Raw genomic sequence first — 26,237 nt, 5'->3', positions numbered from 1 at the left:
AGACAATATAATATTTTCCTATCATTCTACAGGGCATGCAAGACTTTAAATCTTTAACATTTATTGAGTAGTTAATTGTGTTGTACTAGATAACAAAACATTATTCATAGATTTAACTGCTTAAATCTGCTTAAATCTCTATGAAGATAGTATGATTTATCATACATTTTTTTCAGCTGAGGAAACTAAAGATTGGGGATGTAAGATGAATTATTTATGTTTATGGCAAGGAAATGCCAAGGATACAAATCAAATGTTTTATTTTCCAGTACCCATGTTCTCAAGCTATTAATTCTGCCATTTATAATTTGAAGAATATGCAAATGATTTCTACCTCTTAGAAAGTCACCTTTTTTAAATTCAATTTTTTTTGGTATGTTTTAGGTATACAATCTAATGGCAGTAAGCACTGGAGATTTGGACCTTTATATAATATATCTTGATTCTTATTTTTCTCCCATTCCCCTGCCCTCCCTTTTTACAAAGACTTTGTTTCAATTTTTTCATTTTCTCATTGAGCTTATTGGTACATTTTAGGTATACAGTACAGTTGCATTCATCATTGGGATCTTGTACCTTTACATGACAGGTCTTGGTTCTCATTTTTCCCCTCGTCCCTGCCCTCCCTTCACTTGCTCCTCCCCTCCCCATTTATAGACACTTTATTTCCATTTTTTCATTTTCTCATATTTTTTCTTTTCCCTTATTCCCTTTCCCCTACCCTTCCCACTTCCCCTAAAACTTTAGCCCTTTTCTTCCTATTTCACATTGTCAATTATCACTTTTTCATGTTGATTCCATTCCTCTTTCTTTTTTTTTTTTTCCAGCTTTAATTGAGTTTATTGGTACATTTTAGGGATACAGTACAGTTACATTCATTGTTGGGATCTTGTACCTCTACATGACAAGTCTTGATTCTCATTTTTTCCCCTTACCTCTGCCCTCCCTTCACCCCCTCCTCCCCTCCCCATCTACAAACACTTTATTTTCATCTTTTCATTATCTCACATTTTTTTCTTTTCCCTTTTTACTCTTCCCCTACCCATCCCACTTTCCCTACACCTTTAGCTCCTTTCTTCCCATTTCTAAATGTCAGTAATCTTGTTAGTATCTTATGCATTATTGCAGATTATTCACACCAGGGAAACGATTTAGTATTTACACATGTGTGACTTATATGGATACATATTGAAGATATACTCCTAAGTGAAACAGGAAGGATACTGAAGTTTGAGGTAGAAAATCAGGGTCGCCTTTCTTTTCCATTTATTAAATGTGTGACTCTTAATTTAGTTTTAGGTGTGTTATGTGTACTAAAAATATTCTTCGCCTTTGATAGGGTTAACAAGGCATAATTTATTCATAAACCCCATGTGAACTACTAAAATGGCTAAAACAGCTTTTAGTAGTGTAAGTGCTGTATCATTATTAAAAATACTATTACTCCAAGTGAAATAATTATCTGTAGTTTGTTATTTTTTTCCTTAGATGTTATTAAATTAATTTCCAAATGTATACTGCAGATTTGAATTTTTCCCCAGGGAAAGAAATTTCTGTCTAGCTGCAGAAATATTATTTTGCTTTAACTAGTTTTTTAAATATTATGGTTCTGTAAATATTATACTTGTTTGTGTTATTCAAGTTTTTCATTGCTGAACAAAATGTTTGATACCTACAATTTACAGGAGAGATTTGTTTGGCTCATGATTTGCAAAGTTTCAGCCCATTGTTGGCTGTCTACAAGGCAGAAACATCAGGTCAGCAGGACAGTGGGGTGAAGCTACTGGAGTCATCATGGCTGGAAGTAGAGCGGGAAAGCAGTGCCAGAGAGACCCAAAGTCAAGCCTCCATGATGCACTCATTTTACTCTTCCATTCGTTTTACTGATTCCTCGGGAGGCCTTTAAACCAATCATGTTGACAGTCTAGCTTATGAAACGTTCTACCTTTTAACAACTTGACAATCAAATGTATCTCCTTAAACAATACTTCCTTCCCAAATGAATACAAGGCGATAATTCCATATAAAGATACAACTAAACCCCTTGTAAACATTTTCCAATATACAATGAGTAGAGGATAAATATTACTATTCCAAACAGGAGAAATAGTGGAATACGAAGGAATATTACTGAAGTAAGATCAAAACTCAGAAAGGCAAAATTATGTCCTGTAGCTTCTTGACCAGCATCCAGGGCACACGGTGCTGACGTGTGAGTTCCAGAGGACTTGGGCAGCCCCACCATTAGGGCATTGTTGGTCGCAACTCACACTACTTCTGTCTTGGGCTAATTCTGCTCTCTACCTGCAGCTTTCCCTGGAAACATCACATTCCGGGCACCTCTACCTTTCTGGAGTCAGCACTGCGCTCTCGGCTTCATTCCCTCCGCTTCGTGCACCCACCTCTCAGGAACATTTTCATGGGCTCCCCAGGTCTGTAGTCCCAGTTATTTGAGAGCTACTTGAGAGACAGACTGAAGGATATCTAGAGCACAAAAACCTGAGGTCAGCCTGAGTAGCATAGCAAGATATTTTGTGAAAATAAATAAATAAGTATAGAAGTAAACAAAGCAAACAAAACAAATTGAGTAGTGACCTCTTACTTTATTCATATTTTTGAAAATGGCTCTGATTATTCCATACTCTTGCCTTTCCATATAAAGTTAAGAATAAGGTTTTTAATATCTAATGTATCATTGGAATTTTGAGAGCAATCACATAAAATGCATAGGTTGATTTGAAATGTATTCAGTTTTCCAATCATGAAATGATTTGTTTCCTCATTTACTTGTGTCTTTGTTTACTTCATCAGTGTTTTCTACAATAAGCATGCAAATGTTCCTCACATTTTGCTAGATTTATATTTAAGTAATTCATTTTTGACTGATTATAGAAAAGTATATTATTTAAAATTCTAGCTTTCATGTATTTATTGCTAATATGTGGAGATGCAACTGGTTTTTATGTATAGTTCATATATCATGTGACTTTGCTAAATACCTTCATAATTGTAGAAGCTTTTGGTTTGTTTAGCTTTTGTAGATTCCTTGGAATTTTCTAAGTAAACTACAATGTCATCTGCAAACAGGAGACATTTTCTAAATTCCTTTCCGATTTGCATGCTTTTATATCTTTTCTTACCTTATGTGGAATTAGAAGTTATAGTATTATGTTTAATAGTTAATGAGAGCTGAGATTCTTGCTGTATTCTTGATTTTAGATGATACATCCATTCTTTCACTATTAACCATCAAGTTAGTGACATTACTATTTTTCTTTTCTTTTTTTAAAGTTAATTTTATTGGTACAACTTAATGTATACAATATAATGACAAACATTGTTGGAAATTTGCACCTTTACATAATCAATCTTGGTTCTTAATTTTCCCCATTCCCCTGCCCTCCCTTAAACCCTTCCCTCCCTCCCTATCTACAAAGACTTTGTTTCCATTATTTTTCATTTTCTCATATTAATTACATTCCCTTCTTTCCTTTCCCTTAACCCTCCCATTTCTCCTTCATCTTTGTATCTTTTCTTCCTATTTCACATTATCTATTATAGCTTTTAGTCCTTATTTACGCTTTCAGTTTATCACACTAGAGAAACTATTTGGTATTTACATGTGTGTCCTATTTATATTATTTAAGAGTATTGCCTCAATGTGCATCTATATAGCTATAAATTGTTCACTATTATATTACTGTTGATATTTGTTTTATAACAAGCAAATGGTGACAATTCTTGCACTTATGTTTCTTGCTCTTAGCAGAGAACCACTTCCCTCCTGACAAAACTTGTAGTTTCATTCACTTCCTGATTATTGATCACCAGAGATACAATATTGATCAAATTATAGAACATTATTGATCAAATGAATTACAATACTGTCAAATAGTTAAAAGCTTCACTACAGAGTCAATCTGTCTGTATTTATTTCATGGCTCATTTCACCCAGCTTATCTGTCAACCAGTCTCTTTTCCTGGGAAAGTTTGCGACAGTTGACCTTGACAGAATAGTATTATATGACCATTGCGGCACTGCATTATATTTGATGTAACTTGGGTCAGTCATCCAAACTTGAGGGATGGCACACTGGAAATGTAACTCCTTTCTCTGAAGAAGAAAACTTACCTTGACTTTTCTTTAATAACACAAATGAAAATTGTCATGTCCTAAAAATAACTCTGAAGTACAAAATGTGTAAATGTTTTTGTGTACATGTATGTATATATAGATTTGCTATTTGCATTACCTTAAAATTTATTTGATTCATAGTTTCTTTTAGTCACCAGTGATTTTTAAGTATTTCTTAAGCTTGTAGATATTCATTTTATGTTTACATAAATGCATATAATTTAGGTGTATAGTAAGTCTTCGCATTTAGATAAGTTAGGTATTTAGGTAAGTAATCAAGAATGGTTATAATTGTAGAATCCCTTTTCTGTACAATGTATTTCATGGTTCTAAATTTACCTAAAAATATATATTAATTTTCTCTCACTCATAATTCTGGTATATTGTTTTTTGAGCCTAAATAGTTACATTCAATGAAAAATTTTCTTAAATGACAAATGAAATATATTTGATATGAAAATACAGACATCTATTAAAATACGTTCTTAATTTAGTGATTATTTTGTGGATAATAAGTTATTAAAATAACTAGAGATCGACACTGGTCCATATGACCTGGTAGAACTGTTTTTAGGATTTTTACTTTCTGATAATACTCTGCAATGCTTTGCTCCAGGAACATGTTCAGTGCACACAAATAGAATTAAGTAGTGTTTGGCACAGTCATCAATATTTGAAAATACAGCCATAAGCATTTGCTTATTATAAGAACTATAATATGATGTGTAGAATTAGTACCGAACAATTTAGAAAGCACAAAACTTACAGAAATAAGAAAGTATTAGTAGTTATGTCTCTCTCATGAATAACAGAGTGAAAAGACAGAAGAGGACATTCACTTCTATCAGGAAATTCAATTTTCTAAGTCTAGTTTCTCAAAGATTTTTAAATAGTTGAACCATAAAATTCACAGTTTGAGATTTGAATGATTAATGAAAATGTTGCTATGTAGATTTTTTCCTATAAGATTTAATAAATCTAGAAAAGACTCAAAGACTATCTGGAAATTCAGTAAGAACTTTCATTGCTGTTCTTATTTAATGTCTAGATTTCTCATTAATTGATTATGACAAGTTGTGGTAGTGCAGCTTTACATGTTTAAAAATGAAAAAGGACATTTCTTCTCCACCTTTAGAATATATTCACCTATAAAGTAAGTATAAGCAAATTCTTCTCATGCATGATATCTTTTCATCCTTGCTGGCTAATATCAGTACTCTATTCTGGATGACAACACTTAATGTAGAAAGTTTCCGAATGTCTACCATATGTCATAAACACAAAATTTCAGGCAGGCCAATACTAAATTCTCAACAACACTATGGCAATCTTTCATGATGTGTCTAGTTTTTCTGGATCTTTGCTTTCCAGGAGCATCCTAGGAGTCCTATGTTAGATTCTTCTTGATTCAATGGTGTCATATGATTAGTATTAGTCAGTGCATTGCAAGTGGAAGTGATGTGGGACTTCTGGAGTGAAGTATGTATTTGTGTTAGCTCTTTCTCTCTGCTTTGATGAATCACGACTTCTAATATAATGATTTCTTTATCCAGTATAGAGAGCAGATACATTGGCAAGCTCCAGTCAACCCATGACAGTCATGTAGCTGGAATAAGAATAAACTCTGCTTTTCACCAGCCATTTAAATATGGAAATTGTCTATTAATGTAACTTAACCTCGTTTAAAGTCCAAGTTTAAAGATGAAAAAATATATAACTAATAAGAGGAAAAATGGAGACATAAATCCAAGTCTACTGCCCCAATGAGTGTTTTACTTACAAATGTGTATCATTTGCACCACATTCCCTTTGCTCCAACCTGTGGACATTGAGATATTGGTTTTTGAGACCTTGAAAATGCATGAGGTGTTTTGGTAGTATAGAACACTAAGGTCATTTCTTTCATACTGCATTAAAATATATGATTCATTTAAGTCTTAAATTCATAACTCTGCTACTGTTAAGGTTTTTGCATAAGTAGGTCATTGGAAATTATGTAGAACAACATTTCATGGACTTGATGTTGCATAACTTCCAGCTGCTAACCATATGAAGGCGCCATAAAAAACAACTGAAAACACATGATACAAAGATTTACTAAAATATGTGAGCTGTGCCAGTGTACACATTCTTAAAGCTTTTCTGTACCTTATAATATATGATAAACATTGATATTGAGAGCTTAATTACAATGTTATGCCACTTAACTTTATTAAAATTATATTTTCATTAGCTGAGAGATTTTATTGTTCTTTTTAACCATTTTCTATTAAAATCAGAAGTCGGACAAAAAGTGGATATTCCTTATGTTGCATTAGTGAACTTAGTTTGTTCAGTTTTCATCCATTTTGTACCAAAGAACTACTCTAAATAATGGATTTCTGGACGAGGCTACTTGGAATAAATGAAGATCTACTTTTAATTACATTTTAAAGAATAAAAGATAAAATCATTTATTTTCACAATGCTCACCAAAAAAAAAAAACAAAAACAAACAAACAAAAAAAACAGAGATGACTAAAAGTATGCATTATTTCAGGTTATACCTGTAACTACAAATGAGCTGAAATGTGTTTTGGCTGCCAGAAAAAATGATTGATTTTCCTTACCTCAGGGATAACTAGAAGTCACTGAGGATACATTAAAAACCTTGAATTAACAGGCCGATTTAATATGATAAATATTCCAAGAGGTAAATGAAATGTCTCTAATCATAGTGCAGCAAAATATCTTTATTCAAATATAAAGTATTCCAAAAGTGGTGGCTTTAAACCCTAACCAAAATATATGCATAGGGGAAAATGTGGCTTTCAAAAATAAAACAGACTTTGGAAGTATCTTTCATCCTCAGAGTGCTCTTTAATCTTTTTAAAAAATATCATAGAATGTTATAATAACCTTCCCTTCAGCATTATTGTAAGCATCAACTATAAATGTCCCTGGGGGAACTGAAATGTACTGTAATTACATGACATTTTAAAATGAACTTGAAAATAATAAAGTAAATATGACATGACATACTGTAGGAGGAGGTAAATATGAAACATGAAAGCAACAAAAAAACTAATAGAACATATATTTGAAAATCTATATGGTCAAATATAGAGAATTCCTCAAAATGAAAAAATGTGAAAAGTACTTAAATAAGAGAGAAAAACAAATATGGAATGTAAATTTAGCCACAACTGATATCATTTTGTACTTAGAAGAAAATTGTGTACTTAGAAGAAAAGCAATTTATATTTAGAAGCAAATGGAAGCCGTTGAAACGTCATTAATATTATGTATTAACAGGAGCTCACACACATTGTTGATAGAGTACATCTACTAATCCCTATGAGAAATGAATTTGATATGATGTTCTAATGCTGAATATGTACACATGTTACATTCAAAACACTCCACTTCCAAGAAATGCTGTGGAAATTTTAGTAATATATTCCAGAAAACACACATAAGAATATTTGCGGAATGGTTTGCGATATCAAAACCTTGAGGAAAAACACTAAAAATGCCTATCAATCTGAGAATGACCAAATGACTTAATGACTAAATGAAAGTACTTCATATAGACACAAGAAGAAAAATGCACAAATCAGCAAGATCCCATCAATCCCAGTTCAAAGGTACACATATGCAAACATTTCATTTGAGAAGAAAGTCTCTGGGATACATGCTTCAGAAAAGCCACCTAGACCTGGGGATTTAGCTCAGTGGTTCTGCTTCCTGCCTTGCAAGCACAAGGTCCCAAGAAAGAAAAGAAAGAAAGAAAGAAAGAAAGAAAGAAAGAAAGAAAGAAAGAAAGAAAGAAAGAAAGAAAGAAAGGAAGGAAAGAGAAAATTCACCTACAGAATTAGTTCCATTGGATTCATTTCACTGTGTATAGTCATCCATGAGCTCAGAGGCCTCTGGATCCATGGTGCAAGAGGGCTCAGACACTGCTTGAGTTGGTAGCTAACCTTGAACTTATCTATTTGATTCTTTTTTTCTAGCATGCAGAATGCAAAAGTTGTACAGTCAGGAAGGCTTCTACCCATATTTCAAAAGAGAACCTGGTAGCCCAAGTGAGGAGTCCCTGAGAGCTCAATGTGTGAAGATGTAGAGTGTGCAGTGAATACCTTAGGAAGCTGTAGATGCCGGGGATATAGAATGCTTGCCTGGGGAAAGCTGAAGCCTGCGAAAGGAGTCAGCTCAAGATAGAAGCCGTATGGGCTGCAACCAGCAAGTTCACAGGACACGGACCACCCAATTCCTCTAGAATTTGTATTTCACTACCATGTGGCTGGATGATGGACACGGGGATACAGAATATAATGTTTGTACTGATGGATTTCAGTCTTGAATCTATTCTTCTGTAACACTATTTGTCTCTGTTTTATATATATTTTAATTAATTTTATTAGTACATTTTAGATATGTATAATGATCACATTCATCACAGGGAATTTGTAGCTATAATAATCTATCCTGATTCTTCTTTTTGCCCAATCCCTCCCCTCCTTTCAATCCCTCATCCCCTATTAATTTACAAAAGTTTTTTCCATTTTCCCTTCTATTCTTTTTTCTCTTTCATTCTTTTCTGTCCACATTCCCCCTCCCTTGTTTGCCTTCCCATTTGAACATTTTCTTCCTTTTTCCCAATATGTTTTATATATTTTTGTCCTTATTTACCTTTTCAGTTTCTCATACCAGAAAAACACTGCAATATTTAAACACATGTGTCTAATTTATGTCCCTTAAAAGTATGGTCTTGAGGTGCATCTGTTTACTTAGAAATGTCTCGTTTATCCTTTTTGATTGCAGGGTAGTATCCATTGTATAAACCCAGCTTTTTTCTTTTTATTTCTCCTTTTATCTGTTGATGCTTGGAACATCGGTGGTATCTTTTAACTCTGAAGAAAATTTCAAGGAAATTGTTTCTCTGTGCATTTCAGAAGCCACCCAACACCAACACTGGGCTAACTTGATGAGATAAACAAATTTTTATATGTTTAAATTGAGTAAAGTACAAGGAAACTGAGTACCATACAGAGGCCTTTCTCTGGGATTTCAAATCAATGTCCTGAAATGTCCAATGATAGCCATGTGTGCAACAATCCAATTGACTTTCCTCAAGCATATGTTTCTAAGACCTAAAGCAGATGTAAAGAAATGTGTCATTGCAGTTGAGTCTGTATAAAGAATAGCAGAAGTGTAGCTTTATAACCATGATAATTCCACATCTTACACTGAAAAACTTCATGCATTTTTAATGACATCTTTACTGGTATAATGCAGGACCATGAACAAAACTTCTAAGAACATTGTTAACATGTAACATTTAATCCATTTTGTGAAATGAAATCATCTATGTCATGTAATTTACAGGAGTGTGGTATCTTACAAATCTGTACTAGGCTTTGAACCTTCTAGGGAAATTTTGTTTCTTTCTTTTCTTTCTTTTTTTTTTTTGCCCATAAATAATTTCACAGCCAGTCTTTCACCATTCTTGGACCAAGTCTAAAATGACACTCATATATTCACAGAGAAGAAATGCATAATGTAACCACTCCCACCTGTGCCTAATGCCATGAGTTCTGATGCTTTCCCAGACCAGTCATCTCCTCTCACCTCACTTATTCAGATCCTTTTACTGACTTTTCTACTCCTCTACCAACTATGATTTAAGCATGTATTCCTAAATTAAGTGCTGACAAATCAAGATCCATGTGAAAAGTATTAAGAAGTAGGTTCTTTAAAAGATAATTAAGTGATGAGGGTGTGGCCCACATGAATAGATTCATGACTTTGTTAGGGAAGATAGCTTTTGTGGAAGTAGATTCTTCAGAAAAATGATGAAACAAACAATATTTTCTTTCTTTGTCTCACAAGAGCTTGCCCTTCTTTCATATTATGATGCAGCAGATGCCAGTAACATGCTCTTAGACTTCTTAACCTCCAAAACTCTGGTTTGAATTAACTTTTGTTATTTGTAACTCATTTTGTTTGTGGTATTCTGTTAGAGCACCAGAAGTTGTTCTAAGACACTGCCTTTGCTACTCTTTAACTTTTTAAAAAAACTCAAGTCAGAGCTCAGGTTAACGCATAGTCAGATGATACCTGGTTTAAATGTTTCCAAAAACTTCTGTTTCTAGCTAAAACCCTACAGTGGCCTTCAAGACCCAACAGGAACTTGGGGCTTATTTTCTTTTCAAGTCACCTGATCTTTCAGTTACTCATCCTTTGAATTTACAGTGCTTCTTTTCTGCGCTGCTAGACATACTCCAACCTCATGGCTTTTGCACATGCTGTTCCCTCCACTCAAAATTCTCTTCCCATCACCACTTCACCAACTTTAGGCACTTACTCAATAATCACCTTCTCAGTTAGATCTTCACTTATCAATTAATTAATTATTAAAAATCACTGTTATATATGTGTGTATGTGTGTAGTATATTTTTTCAAAACTTACTAAATCTATTTTTTCTTTCCAATTGATTTTCAGAATGTAAGCAGTATGAAAGCTGTTTCTCCATATTTTTTTTTCTTATTTACACCTCTGTCACCAATGCTTATTCTAGTGCTGGACACAAACAGCATTCTTTTTAAATGAACTATTCCTAAAACTTCTTATGTTAGGAGTATAACTATTGAAAGAAAGAAAGAAGGAAAGGGAGAGAGAAAGAAAATATATATAAAAAGGAAGACTGTGAGACATTGATACCCCATTAATACTTCTGATTCCAAGACGATATGGGGCCTATAAACATGAAATAAGTGGGAGATTAATGGATCAAGTGGTGTGTAGAGGGCAGGGGAAAATTTTCAGAGTTGGATTTAAAACACCCTGCACTTTGAGAAAATACATTGCCCAGGACCTTACAAAAGCTCTTTATTCAACTTATGGATTTATTCATACTTTAGATATATTCAAGGATTCCACTTCCAATTAAAACGTCTTTTGTCTTTGTATAATACATCGGGTTTTTTTACTGCAAAAAATTATATAATGATGACATCGTTTCTTCACTTTTTGTTTTCAGGTGAAAGTTGAATCAGTGAAAAGCAACCAAAACTTTCAGCTTTATTGATTTTAATCATGTATTACTTTTGTTCCTGTGATACTGAAAAAGGACAATTAAAAAGATGTTTTTAAAGCACAAACTCCAAATAAGTGTGATAGAATCTCTAAATCTGCTGTTGCGTATCCCCTACATGAAAAGTTCAGGAAGTGTTTCAAATTTCAGATTATGGAACATTTGCATATAAATACATACAAAGTATCTCAGTATTTTGGGAATGGGATCCAAATCTAGATACACTAATTATATTTCATATACAGTTTATAGACATTCTGATCTAATTCTTTTTCTCACTGAGTTTATTGGTACATTTTAGGTATACAGTATAGTTACATTTGTCATTAGGATCTTTACCTTCACATGATCGGTCTTGGTTCTCATTTTTTCCCCATACACCTGCCCTCCCTTCACCCCCTTTTCCCTTCCCTATTTACAAATACTATATTTCCATTTTTTTTCATTTTCTAATACTTTCATTCTTTTCCCTTATTTCCTTTCCCCTACCTTTCCCACTTCCCCCACACCTTTTCTCCCTATTTCACATTGGCATTTATATCATAAGGATCTTATATACCATTATAGTTTTTCACACCAGAGAAACTATTCGGTATTTACATGTGTGACTTATTTATTTCACTTAAGAGTATATAATAGTAAATTTATATGATATTTTTAGTATGTTTTAACTGGCCTGACACCTGAGGTTGTGTGAAATTTTCCACATGGCATTGGGTTGGTTGACTGCAGAAACTGGAAAAGCTGTTGCTGCTATTGATGCATAACATACTGCTATTATTGGTCTTTTTATATAAATATATATATACATACATATGTATATATATATATATATATCCCTGAGAGTAGAAATATGATTTATTTTCTACATTTGTCTCATTGGGAAGTTTTTGCTGCAATAAAACTGTATACTTAACGAATGTCACACTTAAAAAGTAGCAATAAACTCAATGAAAAAAAGTCACTGGATTGTAACAACAAATGTCTGTTTCTTATTAAGGTTACCTGAGGGCTGTGGTTCATTGGAAGTTCTACTGTAATTTTCCAGGTTCTGCTGGTCTTTATGTGTCTTCCGAGGCCACGTTTAGGATACAGGCAAGGAGTAGCCATTCTCTGATGTGCACTTTTTGTAAAAGTGAAACACATGTCGATTTATTTAGCAGATCATTTAAATCTTCTGCTTGTATGAGGCACATAACAAGATCAGTCACTATTTTTAATGTAAACAAGTCACACAGACCAGACATGCAATGGAATGAAGAATTACATTCCACTTACAGAGATGAATGGTGAGTCAGAACAAAAACAGTTCTCTTAAGTGGAGGGAGTGCACAATAACACAATTTATCACACTAGTCCCGAGCAACTGGAACCAGATAGTCACATGAGTTCAGAGAGAATGAATAATATTAAAGTTGACCAAACTAGTAAATAGTAGTTGTAGTTGTACAAGTATGCATATATAAGTGTATATTACATGAATTAAAAATGGCAGATTATTGATTGACTAGAGTAATATCCAAACTTGTGTATGAATACACCTTAGGATATATAAAACTTTTTCACTAAGTATGGTGGGCATCAGTAGCACTAAGAGAATCAATATTTAAATCCTATTCTTCTGTATTACTCTTTCTTATTATTGTTTTTCTGAGAAAAGCATTTCTAGTCTGCCACCATCTCTTTCTCAGTTTCCGTTTTACAATTTCCTTTCTACTGCATTACAAAAGAAGGCATACTGCCTTCCCAGAAAGAATCATTTTAGTTCAGACTCCAAAAATCACCAGGGCACCACGCAAAGGAATGTGTTTCTCAGTGAGATCAAATCAAACACACTTCATAGGATCTGGGTCTGGTATTATTCCTCTGACTCACCCTGGAAAAGGTTCTGTGCTGTTGTCTCTTTCTGTCACACTATTTCCTTAACTTTCAATTTTAGGATTCAAAGTGAAAAAGTTTCCATATGAATGTGTGTGTTTCTGTACATACTTAGACAAAGAAAATATACATTAACTAAAAGTAAAATGTGTATATATGAATTTAAAATAAAGCCGGATATTTCTGACAGAAAACACAATCAATTTGACTAATTGATCTGTTAATGAAGTCTGACTTTGCCAATTGGATGGTAGGGTAAACACTTTCTATAAATTGAATGTAGTGAGTCAAATCTGTTATTCAAGATTATAGTAAAATACAATTAAGTGCACTAAGTATTCAGTGCCTACTATATAGGGAAATATATTCTTATGTATTATTTTAAAATACTTTGTTATAAAATTTAAAATGATCAAGAAGGTACATAGTCTTTTAAAATTCTTTCATATGCTCTGCAGACAAAATGTTTCATGTGCAATATGGGGATGCAAGGGTAATGAACTGTAAGTGTGGTCTGAAAGCATTGAAGACATCTTTTGTTTAATTAATGGATGAGCACAAAGCTGGCCCTGTATGTTACTCATACAAAGCTAAGGATTTCTAACAAAACTCTAAAATTTACCCACACAAACCAAACATGTAGGTTTTGGGGTTGCTACCTCTCAACATTTTATTTTGATGACCTGTTATAAGGGCAGGCTACCAGCTACTGGAAAATGAACATAGGAAATGCAGTGTGATGATAAGGATCTCAATGCCATAAAATTATCCCTTGCAGCTAAATTATGCAGTTGCAAGTCCTTCATAGAGGCTGCATGCACACATGGTAAACCACAGTGGAGGAACTGGAAGAGTTTAAGGGTATAAAATAAGTCATTTCAGGACTGTAATAATCAAATTGTTGGGCTCAGCATCACTTTCTTCAGAGCAGCCAAGCTAAGGGTATAGGCAAGCACAATCTACTTTCTGAAAATTAAATACATAGGAAAGAAACAATTGCTGTAAAACAAAAGTGATTGGCTTAGGGGAACTACTTTCAGCTGCACAAGAGTTCTCTTGTTACAAAAGTCACGTTTTGTAGCAAACACATTTGATAGGAGACACAAGCTTCTGTCTTAAATTTTTGATTGCATCCTTAGAAATTATTATTACTTTTATGTTATTGCTTTTATACACTAGGTAGAACTGCAGTTTTTGATAACATTTTAATAACACAATGACTATATCTACATGACCTTAATATCCTGAAATAAATGAGAGTTCTTAATCTATGATACATGCTGATTAATGCTTTTCCCAAGTATCTCATAAAAAAGTGAAGATGACTGATGATATTTCAATTTATTTTAATTGTCATTTGATACAATATAGAAAAATTAGAATCACATCACAGAGTTATCATATAATTTTGCATGTGTGATAAGAAAGGTGGGTTGTAAAAACCAGACAGGCCTCTTTCACCTGCCACAAGTCCCTGTCCTGTGATTAGAAATCTTATTTCATGTTTTACATTTATTGTTTTCCTTTTATGTGATTAGAAAATTATTAGGTGCCAATTAACATCAATATAAAACTGAATTCAACAATTAAAGATATTGAATATATTTACAAAGTTGAAGCAGCTGTAAAAGCCATTAATACAGGAAACGTGTTGTTCATGTTTTTCTTTGACATGCTTTGATTATTAGATCAAGACTATGAATTAATTCTCTTTTCAAAGTGACATAAGATATCACAGCAAGTGACATTTTTAACAAGAATTTCTTTATCATATTTTATAAAATGATCCTCAAGTTAGTCAAGGAAATTGTAAAAGTTGACTATATTTGTTGTTATTCTCTATTTAACGTACTCCCAGATACTTCTGCCTACTGCATGCTACTCTGTTTCAAGAAGCCCACCTAACCCTCTCTAATTCCAATTTCTGTGTACACTTAGCTACTTAAATGTGAAAGAACTCTCAACCTGGGCACTACTGATATTGGGGGCAGGATTATTCTTCGTGAATGCCGAAGCATTTCCCCACCCCCTCCCAAGTTGAGGTAATAAGAGTGTCTCCAGACATTGCTGAGTGCTCTCAGGAGTTAACAGAAACAGCAAGAAGACAAGAAAGATGGTGAAGAAAAAGTGCTTTGTGTACATTAACCTACCCTCGTCCTGGCCAGCTAAGAGCTTTGCCCATAGCTTTGACCTGGAGACTTTATTCCAAAGGCTACCTTTCCCTCTGCACTCCCATCTACAGTCTTCCCTGCTTTTTCATGAGGCCTTTCCTACCCTCTTAGTTATTCACCAGGATTTTTGGGTTTCTTAAATATTCACACTCCTATAAAAGCCCCTTTATTAAACTCTTCAACTAAGCACTGTGCAATGATCCATTCATTTTCTTCAAAGATCTTGAGGAATAAAATACACATTTTTGGAAGACGCCTCATGTCCCAGAAAGCATGGTATTTTTGCTAATCCTAATTTCACATCTCTCTCTTAAAATGCAAATTCAACAGAGACAACATTGACTTAACATCGTTTGTAATGCACTATATATAATCCATACCAGGACTCCTTTACAGTTTTATATCTTATTTCCAAAGAAAATATTGGTCTTTCAAGCTCAAGTATATGTGCTAGAGTTCGTGCACCCTAAATTTTATCATATATTATACAGATATATAATATCTTCACTGTATTTATATTTATCTAAAAAAACACAGGGTTAATTCCCATGACCATAAGAAACATTTTTATTACTTATACTTTACACTGACCACTTACTGAACTTAAACTCTAATTGAGGCAAAAATAATTTTTATTTCAAAGATATACATATCCCACATATTGCATAAACTCCATGTATACAGAAATATTTTTTCTTTTAACTCATTTATTCCCATCACAAGACTTAACACTATGGTAGGCATTTCAAAAATATATAATAAGTATTTACAGCATTATCTTTAAAATAATAATTTTCTAAATTTTCTAAATCCAGAAAAGTATTTTTTAAATTGCAGTCTTTTAAACATTTTTCTAAGCACATTGTTCACATCAGATAATTTTATTCAAAATTTTGTTAAGACTTTGTAAGCTAAAATGTCTGGTAGATAGCTTTAAATGATTTTCTTCCATGTAAAAATTAAATAATATGAGCAGTGGGTAATAGATTAGATGAATTTATAATAGTTTTTTTAGAAAGTTTGAAATTACAAATACTAATTTCAAATTTATTATGTTTTTTTCTGAATTACTGAAGAAAAAAGTAAAATTCAGTTTTCTATCACATTCCACATGAAAGGAAAATTTCTAGAAAAGCCACTCATTCCTTGAAAAAGCATTTGTTGAATAGTAGTATAGACTTAGCATAGTACTAAATATGTGAATTAAACAAAGCAAAACAATCATTGCTTTGAAAAAAATGTACAAATTATAAAAAGCTTTACTTAGTAATATTAATCACTGCACTTTGTCCAAAAGGTTATATGTAATGATTGAGTTATACTGGTTAATTTTCCTAACTGATATTCTAGCTAACCACTTTTTTGAAGCATACTGTCAGAATCCAGCTTCTGTGGAAAGAAGATAGGGTGAGAATGAAATTGAAAACTTTGTGGAATAAAATACAGCAAAGATTCTAGGAGAAATATATGCAATAGAGGTTAAAATAGCCTGGCGTGGTGGTGCACGCCTATAATCTCAGCATTCAGAAGGCTGAGGCAGGAGGATTGCTTTGAGTTTGAGACCAGCCTGGGCTACATAGTGAGTTCCAGTTCAGTCGCAACTACATAGTGAGACCCTGTCTCAACGCCCCCTCCCAAAAAAAGAGGTTAAAATAGAATTATGCTGCTTAGATGGATCACGGGAGCTTAAAAGCAAATCATGAAGCTCTTAGAGAAGGTCACAAGATATTTTAGATGTTGCACCTAGTGAACATATGAAGTTTTTAATATGTTTGCAGGTATAATCTGTGTTCATACCCAAACCATGGTATGAATGGGTAGGATTTATTGAAAATGAAACTGAGCACAAAAATAGTTTAATAATCCATTTTTTATATTTCACATACATCTTTTAAAATTAATATTATTGGCACATTTAATATATACAATATAATGACAGTCATTGTTGGATATTTGTACCTTTACATAATGAATCTTGGTTCTTATTTTTCCCCATTTCCCTGCCCTCCCTTCCTATCCCCCCTCCCTATCTACAAAGACTTTGTTTCCATTATTTTTCATTTCCTCATATTATTTCACATATGTCAAAATATTTCACATATACCTGCTATAACTCTAACTGTTCCAGGTGCTGAGGGTATTTCAATAATATTCTTTGATCTCATGATGTGTACATGCAAGTGAACATGGGTGAGCATAATTCTTACATTCATTTTGGCCAGTCTTTTGTATGAGAAAAAAATAACTGAAGACTTTAGCTAAGACAATGTCACAGTGAAGCTCTTGATTTGATCCTAATTTGCTTTTAAGCAATGTCTAATTTATCTTCTCTTTTATTATTTTTGAAATGACTGCTTTGAAAATGAACTGCTTTGAAAATTTCCAAAATAAAGAAAACTTGGGTTTAGAAACTATTTATTACCATTTTAGTACTTTTGACCTCATCTCTCATTAAGAGATTTTCTGGCGAGAAGCCACCAAAACATTAAAAGAGAGAGCCACCTACTCGAGACTCTTCCCAGAAATACAGGAACTACTATTTTTTCTTATGATTTCCAATAAAAATCTCCTTATTTCAAAAAGATTGAAATATAAACTTTATTAATTTTTTTCCTCATTGAGTTTATTGGTACATTTTATGGAATACAGTACAGTTACATTCATCATTGGGATCGTGTACCTTTACATGACAGGTCTTGGTTCTCATTTTTTCCCCTTGTCCCTGCCCTCCCTTCACCTCCTCCTCCCCTCCCCATTTACAAACACTTTATTTCCATTTTTTCATTTTCTCATATTTTAAAAACTTTATTAAATTAAAAGAAATTATTTGAGTAAGGAATGATTCATTACTCTGGCAGCATTCAGAACCAAAATTTCAGAGTACCACCCAGCAAGGTGAGCAGAGAGCATTACAGCTAAATATACAAGCTAAGTACAGAAGTCACCTGATTGGCTACAGCTAAGCATTTGCCTTATTTGGGTATGATGTGTTGAGGCATTTTTATTATCTGGCCATGATCTGATCTGTTGGATGCCAGTCTCTTACTCAGTTTCTTACTAGCTGAAGCTTAGGGATAGGGTTAGGGTTAGAGTTAGGGTTACGGTGTGATTTGCTATAATCCAGCTATTTAGTATAAATATCATGGGCATTCCTAAATGTCTTGGTACCTAATGTACAGAGAAACAGAGTTGGGAGTTGATACTGTTATAGCATAAGAGTATTATTTTTTAAGAGCTTGAAAGAAAAAAGGAACAGTATTGGATAGAATGTTTTTCTAGATTATCTAGGCAGCACTCTTCTGTATATCCCTTATTTCTGTGAACTACTACATGGATTCACTGAGTTCTTCTTAGGAGGTATTTCACACTCACACATGAACACACAAATGGCAATGCATTAACACAAAGTAAAAGTCTCTTTCTGAAGGTGAGGTTTTCCAGACCAGCTCATCTATTTTGTTGCAAAGATTAGCATCACACATCCAGGGCGTTGTTGCTTGCAGTCAATTCCTGTGGTTCCTGTAGTTGGAAGGTAATCAGAAAAAGTAGAAAAGACAGATGTTGTTCAGAGCTAAGCATTATCTAGCAGCAGCAGCAGCAGAAGCTTCATATGTTTGAAATCACACTGTGGTTTTTTTCAGTTTGATTTTTATTGTCTGCTTGGACTAAACACTTGCCACGTTTTTTGTGAGGCTAAAGAAAATAGGGGCCAGTGTTCCTTAACATCACATTGCTTTAATACCTTCCTGTAATATCTAATGCCATAGAGAAGGCTTTCAAAATGGAACACATTGTAATGATAATCAGGAAAAGTTCACAGTTCCTAATTTTAAAGATGACCATCTTGAGAACTTCATTTACTTTAAAGCAATGTAAATCTTACCCCTCTGAAGTATCTACAGATAATTCTTTTTTTTTAAATTGAGTTTATTGGTCCATTTTAGGTATACAGTACAGTCACATTCATTACTGGGATCTTGTACCTTTACATGACAGGTCTTGGTTCTCATTTTTTCCCCTTGTCCCTGCCCTACAGATAATTCTTAACAGCTATGCAAGTGAAAGCCTGATATTTCCCATTTGCATATGATTCACTGATAATCCCCTGTCCCTAAATTCTTTCTACAACAGGTTCCTATCTGAAAAGTATTAACTTGAATAGCACAACCACTTTTGAGCTTTAATATATAGGTTTGTACAAAGCTTTACCCTCTACTAGTTGTGTGATCTTGAATGTACCACCAAACTATTAACCTCATTGAGCCTTGTTTTCTGATGTATAGGTTTATGATTGACGAGAATTGTGACCTTGACTGATTTTTTTTTTTTTTACTTAAATGCTACCTATAACACACCTATTTCAATGGATGCTGGCAGAATATGTAATACTTGTAGGTGAGAGAAAGAGTACAATTTTTTAGGCAAAGCAATAACAGTAGCTAATAATAATCATGTTTTGTCAGTTTCCCAAGTCTCAAAGTAGTGTAGTTAGGGATTTTGAGAATTTAAAAGACAAAAGACTTTTATACTGACATTCAATTAATTTTCTAGCATTATTTTAAAACAGTGTTTTGTACCCACGATCACTTTTTTCTCTTATCTATGTAGAAATGCTCTTATTTAATCTTTCCATATTCATCGACAAGTAGTGATGGCAAAGTTTGCCTGTTTTTTTCCAAAAAGACAAATGAATCAAGAGTCTAAGTATTTCTTAAAAGCTTTGCATTTACCAATACACTTGTCCAGAGATACCTAGTGCCTATGAGTTATAAGACAAAGTGATTCTGGTATAAAAGCCTTATATATTGGCTTCCATTCTGCAGAGCTAAGTTTTATTTTCCACCAGACTCCTAAATCAACGGTCACTTTCCATCCATTCTCTAGCTTCTAGAATTTTATTGACACGATGTATTTGCTGTTATATCTACTTCGTTTCTCTTTGTCTTTGTAGATTTATGTTTATTTTCTACCTTTTTTCTTATTTTAATCATTTTTCGGGAGGAAGCATAGATTAATAAAATGTACCTATAAGCATGTTTTCTGAAATACTACCTCTATTGATATCATATATGTTTTAATTCTTTCAAATCCAGAGTCACTGATTTATAAATATAAGCCTAAAATAAACTGTACTTATGGTATCTAATTATACAACCTGATGGGGGTGGGGGGTATTTTGCAATGGAGGCCTTGTGACTCAAATTCATATTTTTCTACTCTTTGAAAGCACCACAATTATTTAATCTTCAGGGTAAATTTAATGTCATGTGATTTTGCCTGAATCTCTAATCATGAGGCTTCCACTAAATGGCTGCATTCCTTGGTTTTATTTTTTTCATACATAATACATCCCAGTGTTCAGAAGATTTTATGAAGATCCAATAAGATATCACATATATTAAAATAATTTGTTTACAGCAAAAATAATTATTTCAACAAAAGAGGTTATTTAAAATAAAATTTTATACCTAATTTAAAAAATTTCAATCATAATTTTTTATCCCGCTAATCAAGTTGGCTTTGTCATATAGACTACTCAATTCCTTGATATTTCTATTGTTATTTTAAATGTACTATATCAAGTTATAGTCTAAATACATTTAAAATTATTTTACTGATGTCAACTAGACTGTTCTCTGTTCTCATTCATTCCATTAACACATTGTTTTCCAGGATTTTGTAAATTTTCAAGTGTATGTGGAATTCCATCTAAACAAACAGCACTGCAATATCCAGTTCTCCAAAATGAAATGTTTCAGTTTTCCAAAACACAGGAAAAATGTTTATGGGAGTTCAAAGATTATCTTACTCTCTTGGATAAAGCAATGTGTATTGAATGAAAAGTAAAATATATCAAAAAAGTTGAATATATCAAATATATCTAAAAAATCCTATCTAGTGATATTTTAACTAGTGATATTGATCGCTCAGTAAAATATTTGTGTGGCAGATGACTCGAAAGAACAGAACCTTCCATTTAATATCATGTGATTTGAACTACTACTTTAAAGTATATTCTTGTATGTCCCTTTAAGACTATGACTACAATACAGTAAAACAAAATTTTGACAGCTTAAAAAGCATTAGTTTTCCATGAAAATGAGGTCAGAGAGGAATTCCTTGTATGTGTCTAGTTTATTTTGCTTAATGTAATTTCCTTACACTTCATCAATGTCTACATGTATAGAAGGGGTTCCTTTTTTGGGCTGACACACACAACTTACTTGATTCATTTATCACTTAAGTATTTCTCATACCAGAGTTATTATGAATGCTCCTATGTTTACAGAAGTTCACCTATCTCTTCCTGTGACTGATATTAATTCCTTCAGAACAACAGCAACAGCAAGAAGTTACATGGCTGGATCATATGACATATTTCAATTACTTAGGAAGCGTCATACTATTTTCTTTTCTTTTTATCAAGTTTATTGGTACACTCTAGGTATACAATACAGTTACATTCATTATTGGGATCCTGTACCTTTACATAACAGGTCTTGATTATCATTTTTTTCCCCTTTTCCCTGCCCTCTCTTCACCCCCTCCTCCCCTCCCCATTTACAAACACTTTATTTCCATTTTTTCAGTTTCTCATATTTTTTTCCTCTCCCTTATTACCTTTCCCCCACCCTTCCCACTTTCCCTTCACCTTTAGCCCTTTACTTCCTATTTCACATTATTAATTATCTCATAAGGATCCTGTGTACTATTATAGTTTTTCACACCAGAGAAACTATTCAGTATTTCAGTTAGACATCTCTGTATGAACATTAAAAATAGGGAATCCTAAAATAAAACTAAAAAGGAAAGTAAAAGAGAAAAGGCAATGATGTAACATTAAAATAATCCTTAATTCTGGAGATGAAAAAGGTCCCTTAACAAATTTAAATTGCTTCTTGCTCTTGTAGTTTTATCTTATTGTTTTTTTTATTAATTACAGAATATTAGTTTCTGTTATCAAACCCACACAGATATGACCTTACATTTTTAATGCAGTGTGTTACCCCTGTACAAATGGAAAAAAAAAAAAAATTAACATTTCTAGACCAATATGGCTGTCCATTTCTGTACAATGCCAACTCAACACAGTAAATTGGGATAACTTTTTCCAAAGTTGACAACACCGTTAAAGTTTCCAAAAATTCAAATTAATATATATATTTGTATAAAAAGACCAATAGTAGCAGTATGTTATGCATCAATAGCAGCAACAGCTTTTCCAGGTTCTGCAATCATCTGAACAAAATTATAGACATTAAGCACATTGCATTAAAAAAAAAAAAAAGCAAAGAAAAGAATACTATCCAGAAAACAGCAAAGTTCTGTTGCTGTTGTGGTACCTGGCTCCATTTTTTTATTAGCATTTTAATCATCATCTGGAAAGAGAACATTCTAGAGCAATATCATTAAATATAGCTCTGATAAAGCATGGTCACTACTATGTACCATAAAGCACTTACAAGATATTTTACATTCACAGAGGTATGATAAAATACCGTCCTACATCAATGATACTAGAATCAGTTTTGGTTTGAAATTTGCTTTGTCTGCAAATAAGATTGCTACACCTGCTTTTTTCTGGGCTCCTGTCACATGGAGAATTGTTTTCCATCCTTTCACTTTCAGTCTATGGGCTTCTTTTTGCACTAGATGTGTTTCTTGTATACAACATACTGTTGGATTTTGCTTCTTATTCCATTTTGCTAGTCTATTTCTCTTGATTGGTGAATTGAGGCCATAGACATTGATGATTATAACTTATATGTACTGACTTATTATTGACATGTTATTGGCCTTTTGTTGACTCTTTTTACTTTTTCACCTTCTCCTTTTAGTTTCTTGCCTTGCCTATTTGATTTGCTCTGTTGGGCCTCATGGTGTTGTTGCCTTCATTGTCTTTTTCTAGGATCTTGTTTAGAATTACTTGCAGTGCTGGTTTGGTATTCCTGTAGTTTTTCAGATGTTCTTTGTTGTGGAAGTTTCTTATTTCCCCATCCATTTTGAAAGAGAGTTTTGCAGGATACATCAGTCTAGGTTGGAGGTTGTTCTCTTTTAGTACTGGAAATATTTCATTCCAAGCTCTCTTTGCCCCAAGGTTTTGTTTTGAAAAGTCTGCTTTGATTCTGATGGGCTTTCCTTTGCATGTGATTTATTTCTTTTCTCTTACTGCTTGTAGTGTTTTGTTCTTCTGTTGGGTTTCTGGGATCTTGATTATCATATTTCTAGGTGTAGAGTTTTTTTTATTGTGTCTAGTTGGTGTCCTATATGCCTCATTTATCTGAATATCAATCTCTTCCCCTCTGTTTGGGAAGTTTTCTGTCATTAATTCTGTGAACAGCTTTTTTAAGTCATTTGTATTTTCTCCTGCTACTTCGTGGATTCCTATCAGTCTTATGTTATTCTTCTTTGCATCATCTAGAAGTTGTTGGATTGATTTCTCATGATCCCCTACTGTTTTTAAGAGACCTCTCTTTTCATGGTCACTGATTGCAATCTTGTCTTCTATATCTGATAATCTATCTTCACATTCTTTTATTCTGTTGTGTACACTTTCAGTGGAGTGTTTAATCTCCTGGATATCTGTTTGAATCTGTTTTATGGATTCCATTTCTTTCCTATGTTGGGCATTTATTTTTTCCATTTCTTTCTTATGCTGGGCCTTCATGGCTTCTGTCATGGTCCTGAGCGCATCTATTTTTTTGTCAGTTTCTGCTCTAGAGTCTCGAATCATGATTTCCGTTTTGCTCACTATCTCTATGGTTATCTGGGAAATTATTTCTGTTTTGAATTTTTCTAGAGCTTGATTGATCTGTTTTGTTACTTCCTGTGCTTTGAATTCAGGGTGTCCTACTGGATCACTATTAGCCTTTTTATCCTCATTTGCCCTACTGTTTGCCATTGGTGAACTGGAAGTCTGTCTTTGTGTCTTGCTTCAGTGTTTTCTCATTTTAACTTTTGTTGTCGGCCTGTCCTCGGTTTAATCTCTGGGTTATCACCCAAATCTTCCTGATATAGTTGCGCCCTAGCTTCTGGGTCTCTAACGACCCACAGACATTCTCATCTTCAAAACATCAGAGAAAACAGCTCTTCAAATCAACCACAATCCTTTATCCCAACTGATATAATCAGCCACACATTAAGATCAAGCACAACTTGGAAACTGACCACCTGTGGTAGTCACTAGTCTATCACCCTTAAACCATTTGAATTAAATTGAAATCAAGAAGCAGCCCAGAACATGTCTGCAGTGAACAAACTTTTCAGTATAGTATATTTACCATTTAATGGCTCAGACAGAGCTAGGATGCAACAACCCTGATCTCATTTAGCTGATGGCTGCACCCCATGTTGCAGACTGACCTCGGACTGCAAGGCCCAGATTGATTTCCCCTACCTTCTGAATGGTTGAACTCCACACCATTCTATTATAGGTTTCCCACACCCTTTCTTTAAAGATGTTCAAAGTTGGGAACTCAGAAAAATACCCTTTATGACCACCTCTGCCTCTGCAGATTGGGTCCAAAGACTGACACAATCAGGAGGTCTGAGTGTGTGGGGGGGAGGGGAGCTAAGGGGAGTTATGGGGACTCAGGAGCTCCCACGCGGCTACCTTCCTGATGCTCAGGCTACCTTCTGGGGGCTGGAGGATGGCGGCTCCGGGTGGGAGAAGGTGTGGCTCTCCTTCCAGCAGTGGATCGGGGCCCAGCCAGGCCTCACCATATGATTTTCATTAATGGCTGTACTAGCATTATCACGAACAGTGTACAATTTTCCTCTTTTACGACATTTTTGCAACATTTATTATCTCTTTTTTTTTATAACAGCTTTCAGAACAGTTGTGAGACCATGTGTCATTGGAACTTTTATTTGCATTTCCTTGATTAGTGATGTTTCCTTGTGCCTGTTAGATGTTTACATGTCTTATTTGAAGGAATATTTATTCAAATCACTTTTTACTATTTTAAGTCATAGGCACAGGCAAGAATTTTCTGAACAGAACTCTAGTTGCACATAAAATAATATCAATAATCAACAAATGAGATCATACCAAATTAAAAAGCTTCTTCACAGGAAACAAAATAGCCAACACAGTGTAGAGACAACTTGCAAAATGGAAAAAAATGCGTCATTCCTCAGAGGACTAGTACCTACAATATATTAAAACCTCAATAAACTTGGACCTCCAAAATGAAAAAGTCAATAAATAAATGAATAATCATGTGAAATGAGTAGACACTTCTCAAAAGAAGTACAAATGGTCAATAAATGCGTGTAGGAATGTTCAATATTTCTGGCTACTGGGGGCAAAGAAAATTAAAACAACATTGAAATTCCATCGTTCCTCAGAAAAAATGTTATCATAAAGATAACAATGCTAGTGAAGCTGCAGGATAAAAGGAGCCCTTCTACATTGTTGGTGGGGATAAAAATTAGTACAACTGTTATGGAAATCAGTATGGAGATTTCTCAAAAAATGAAAACTAGAAAATCCACTGGATCCAGCTAATCCCCTTCTATATATCTTCTCAAAAGAGTTAAAGACATCATATTACCCAATATATGCATATCCGTGTTTATAGCAGCACAGTTCATTATAGCTAAATATAAGAAACAGACTATATGTGCAACAATAAAGAAATGGATAAAAGTGTGTCATTTACACACAATGGAATGCTACTCTGTCATAAAGAAGAATAAACATGAGTCAGTTGTAGGAAAACGGATGCACCTTGAGATCATAATGTTAAGTAAAATAAATCAGACACACTAGCTTAAAAACGCCTCATTTCTCTTATATGAGAAACAAAATATAAATAAAAAACAAAATAAAAGATGATAGAAAATACAGAGATAGTTCTTTGCAAAAGGAAAGGACACCAATAGATGAAGGGAGAGGGAAGGAATAGATTAGGAAGAGGATGCAAAAAAAAAACAGGAAAAACAAACAGTTCATTATATATATGTGTGTATAT

At 33.6% G+C, this 26,237-nt stretch overlaps 1 protein-coding gene across 2 annotated transcripts in view; it reads left to right on the top strand.

The window, feature by feature from the left end:
- Col11a1 (collagen type XI alpha 1 chain) overlaps positions 1-26,237 on the top strand; it is a 531,458-nt gene that overhangs the window by 256,806 nt on the left and 248,415 nt on the right. Inside the window, exon 4 of one of the 2 annotated variants that reach the window (XM_033758344.1) lies at positions 2,311-2,432. Coding sequence is in view for 1 of the 2 variants with exons in the window: in XM_033758345.1 (XP_033614236.1) it covers positions 2,420-2,432 (13 nt within the window). In the remaining variant the exon portion in view is untranslated. Of the gene's footprint in view, positions 1-2,310; positions 2,433-26,237 lie in introns of those variants that run through there. The other variant, XM_033758345.1, reaches the window with a different exon arrangement.

Source organism: Fukomys damarensis, unplaced genomic scaffold (assembly GCF_012274545.1).
Source record: "Fukomys damarensis isolate Sample0158 unplaced genomic scaffold, DMR_v1.0_HiC HiC_scaffold_33, whole genome shotgun sequence".
In the NCBI taxonomy this organism is placed as follows: domain Eukaryota; kingdom Metazoa; phylum Chordata; class Mammalia; order Rodentia; family Bathyergidae; genus Fukomys; species Fukomys damarensis.
This window is presented reverse-complemented; position numbering and strand designations above follow the sequence as displayed.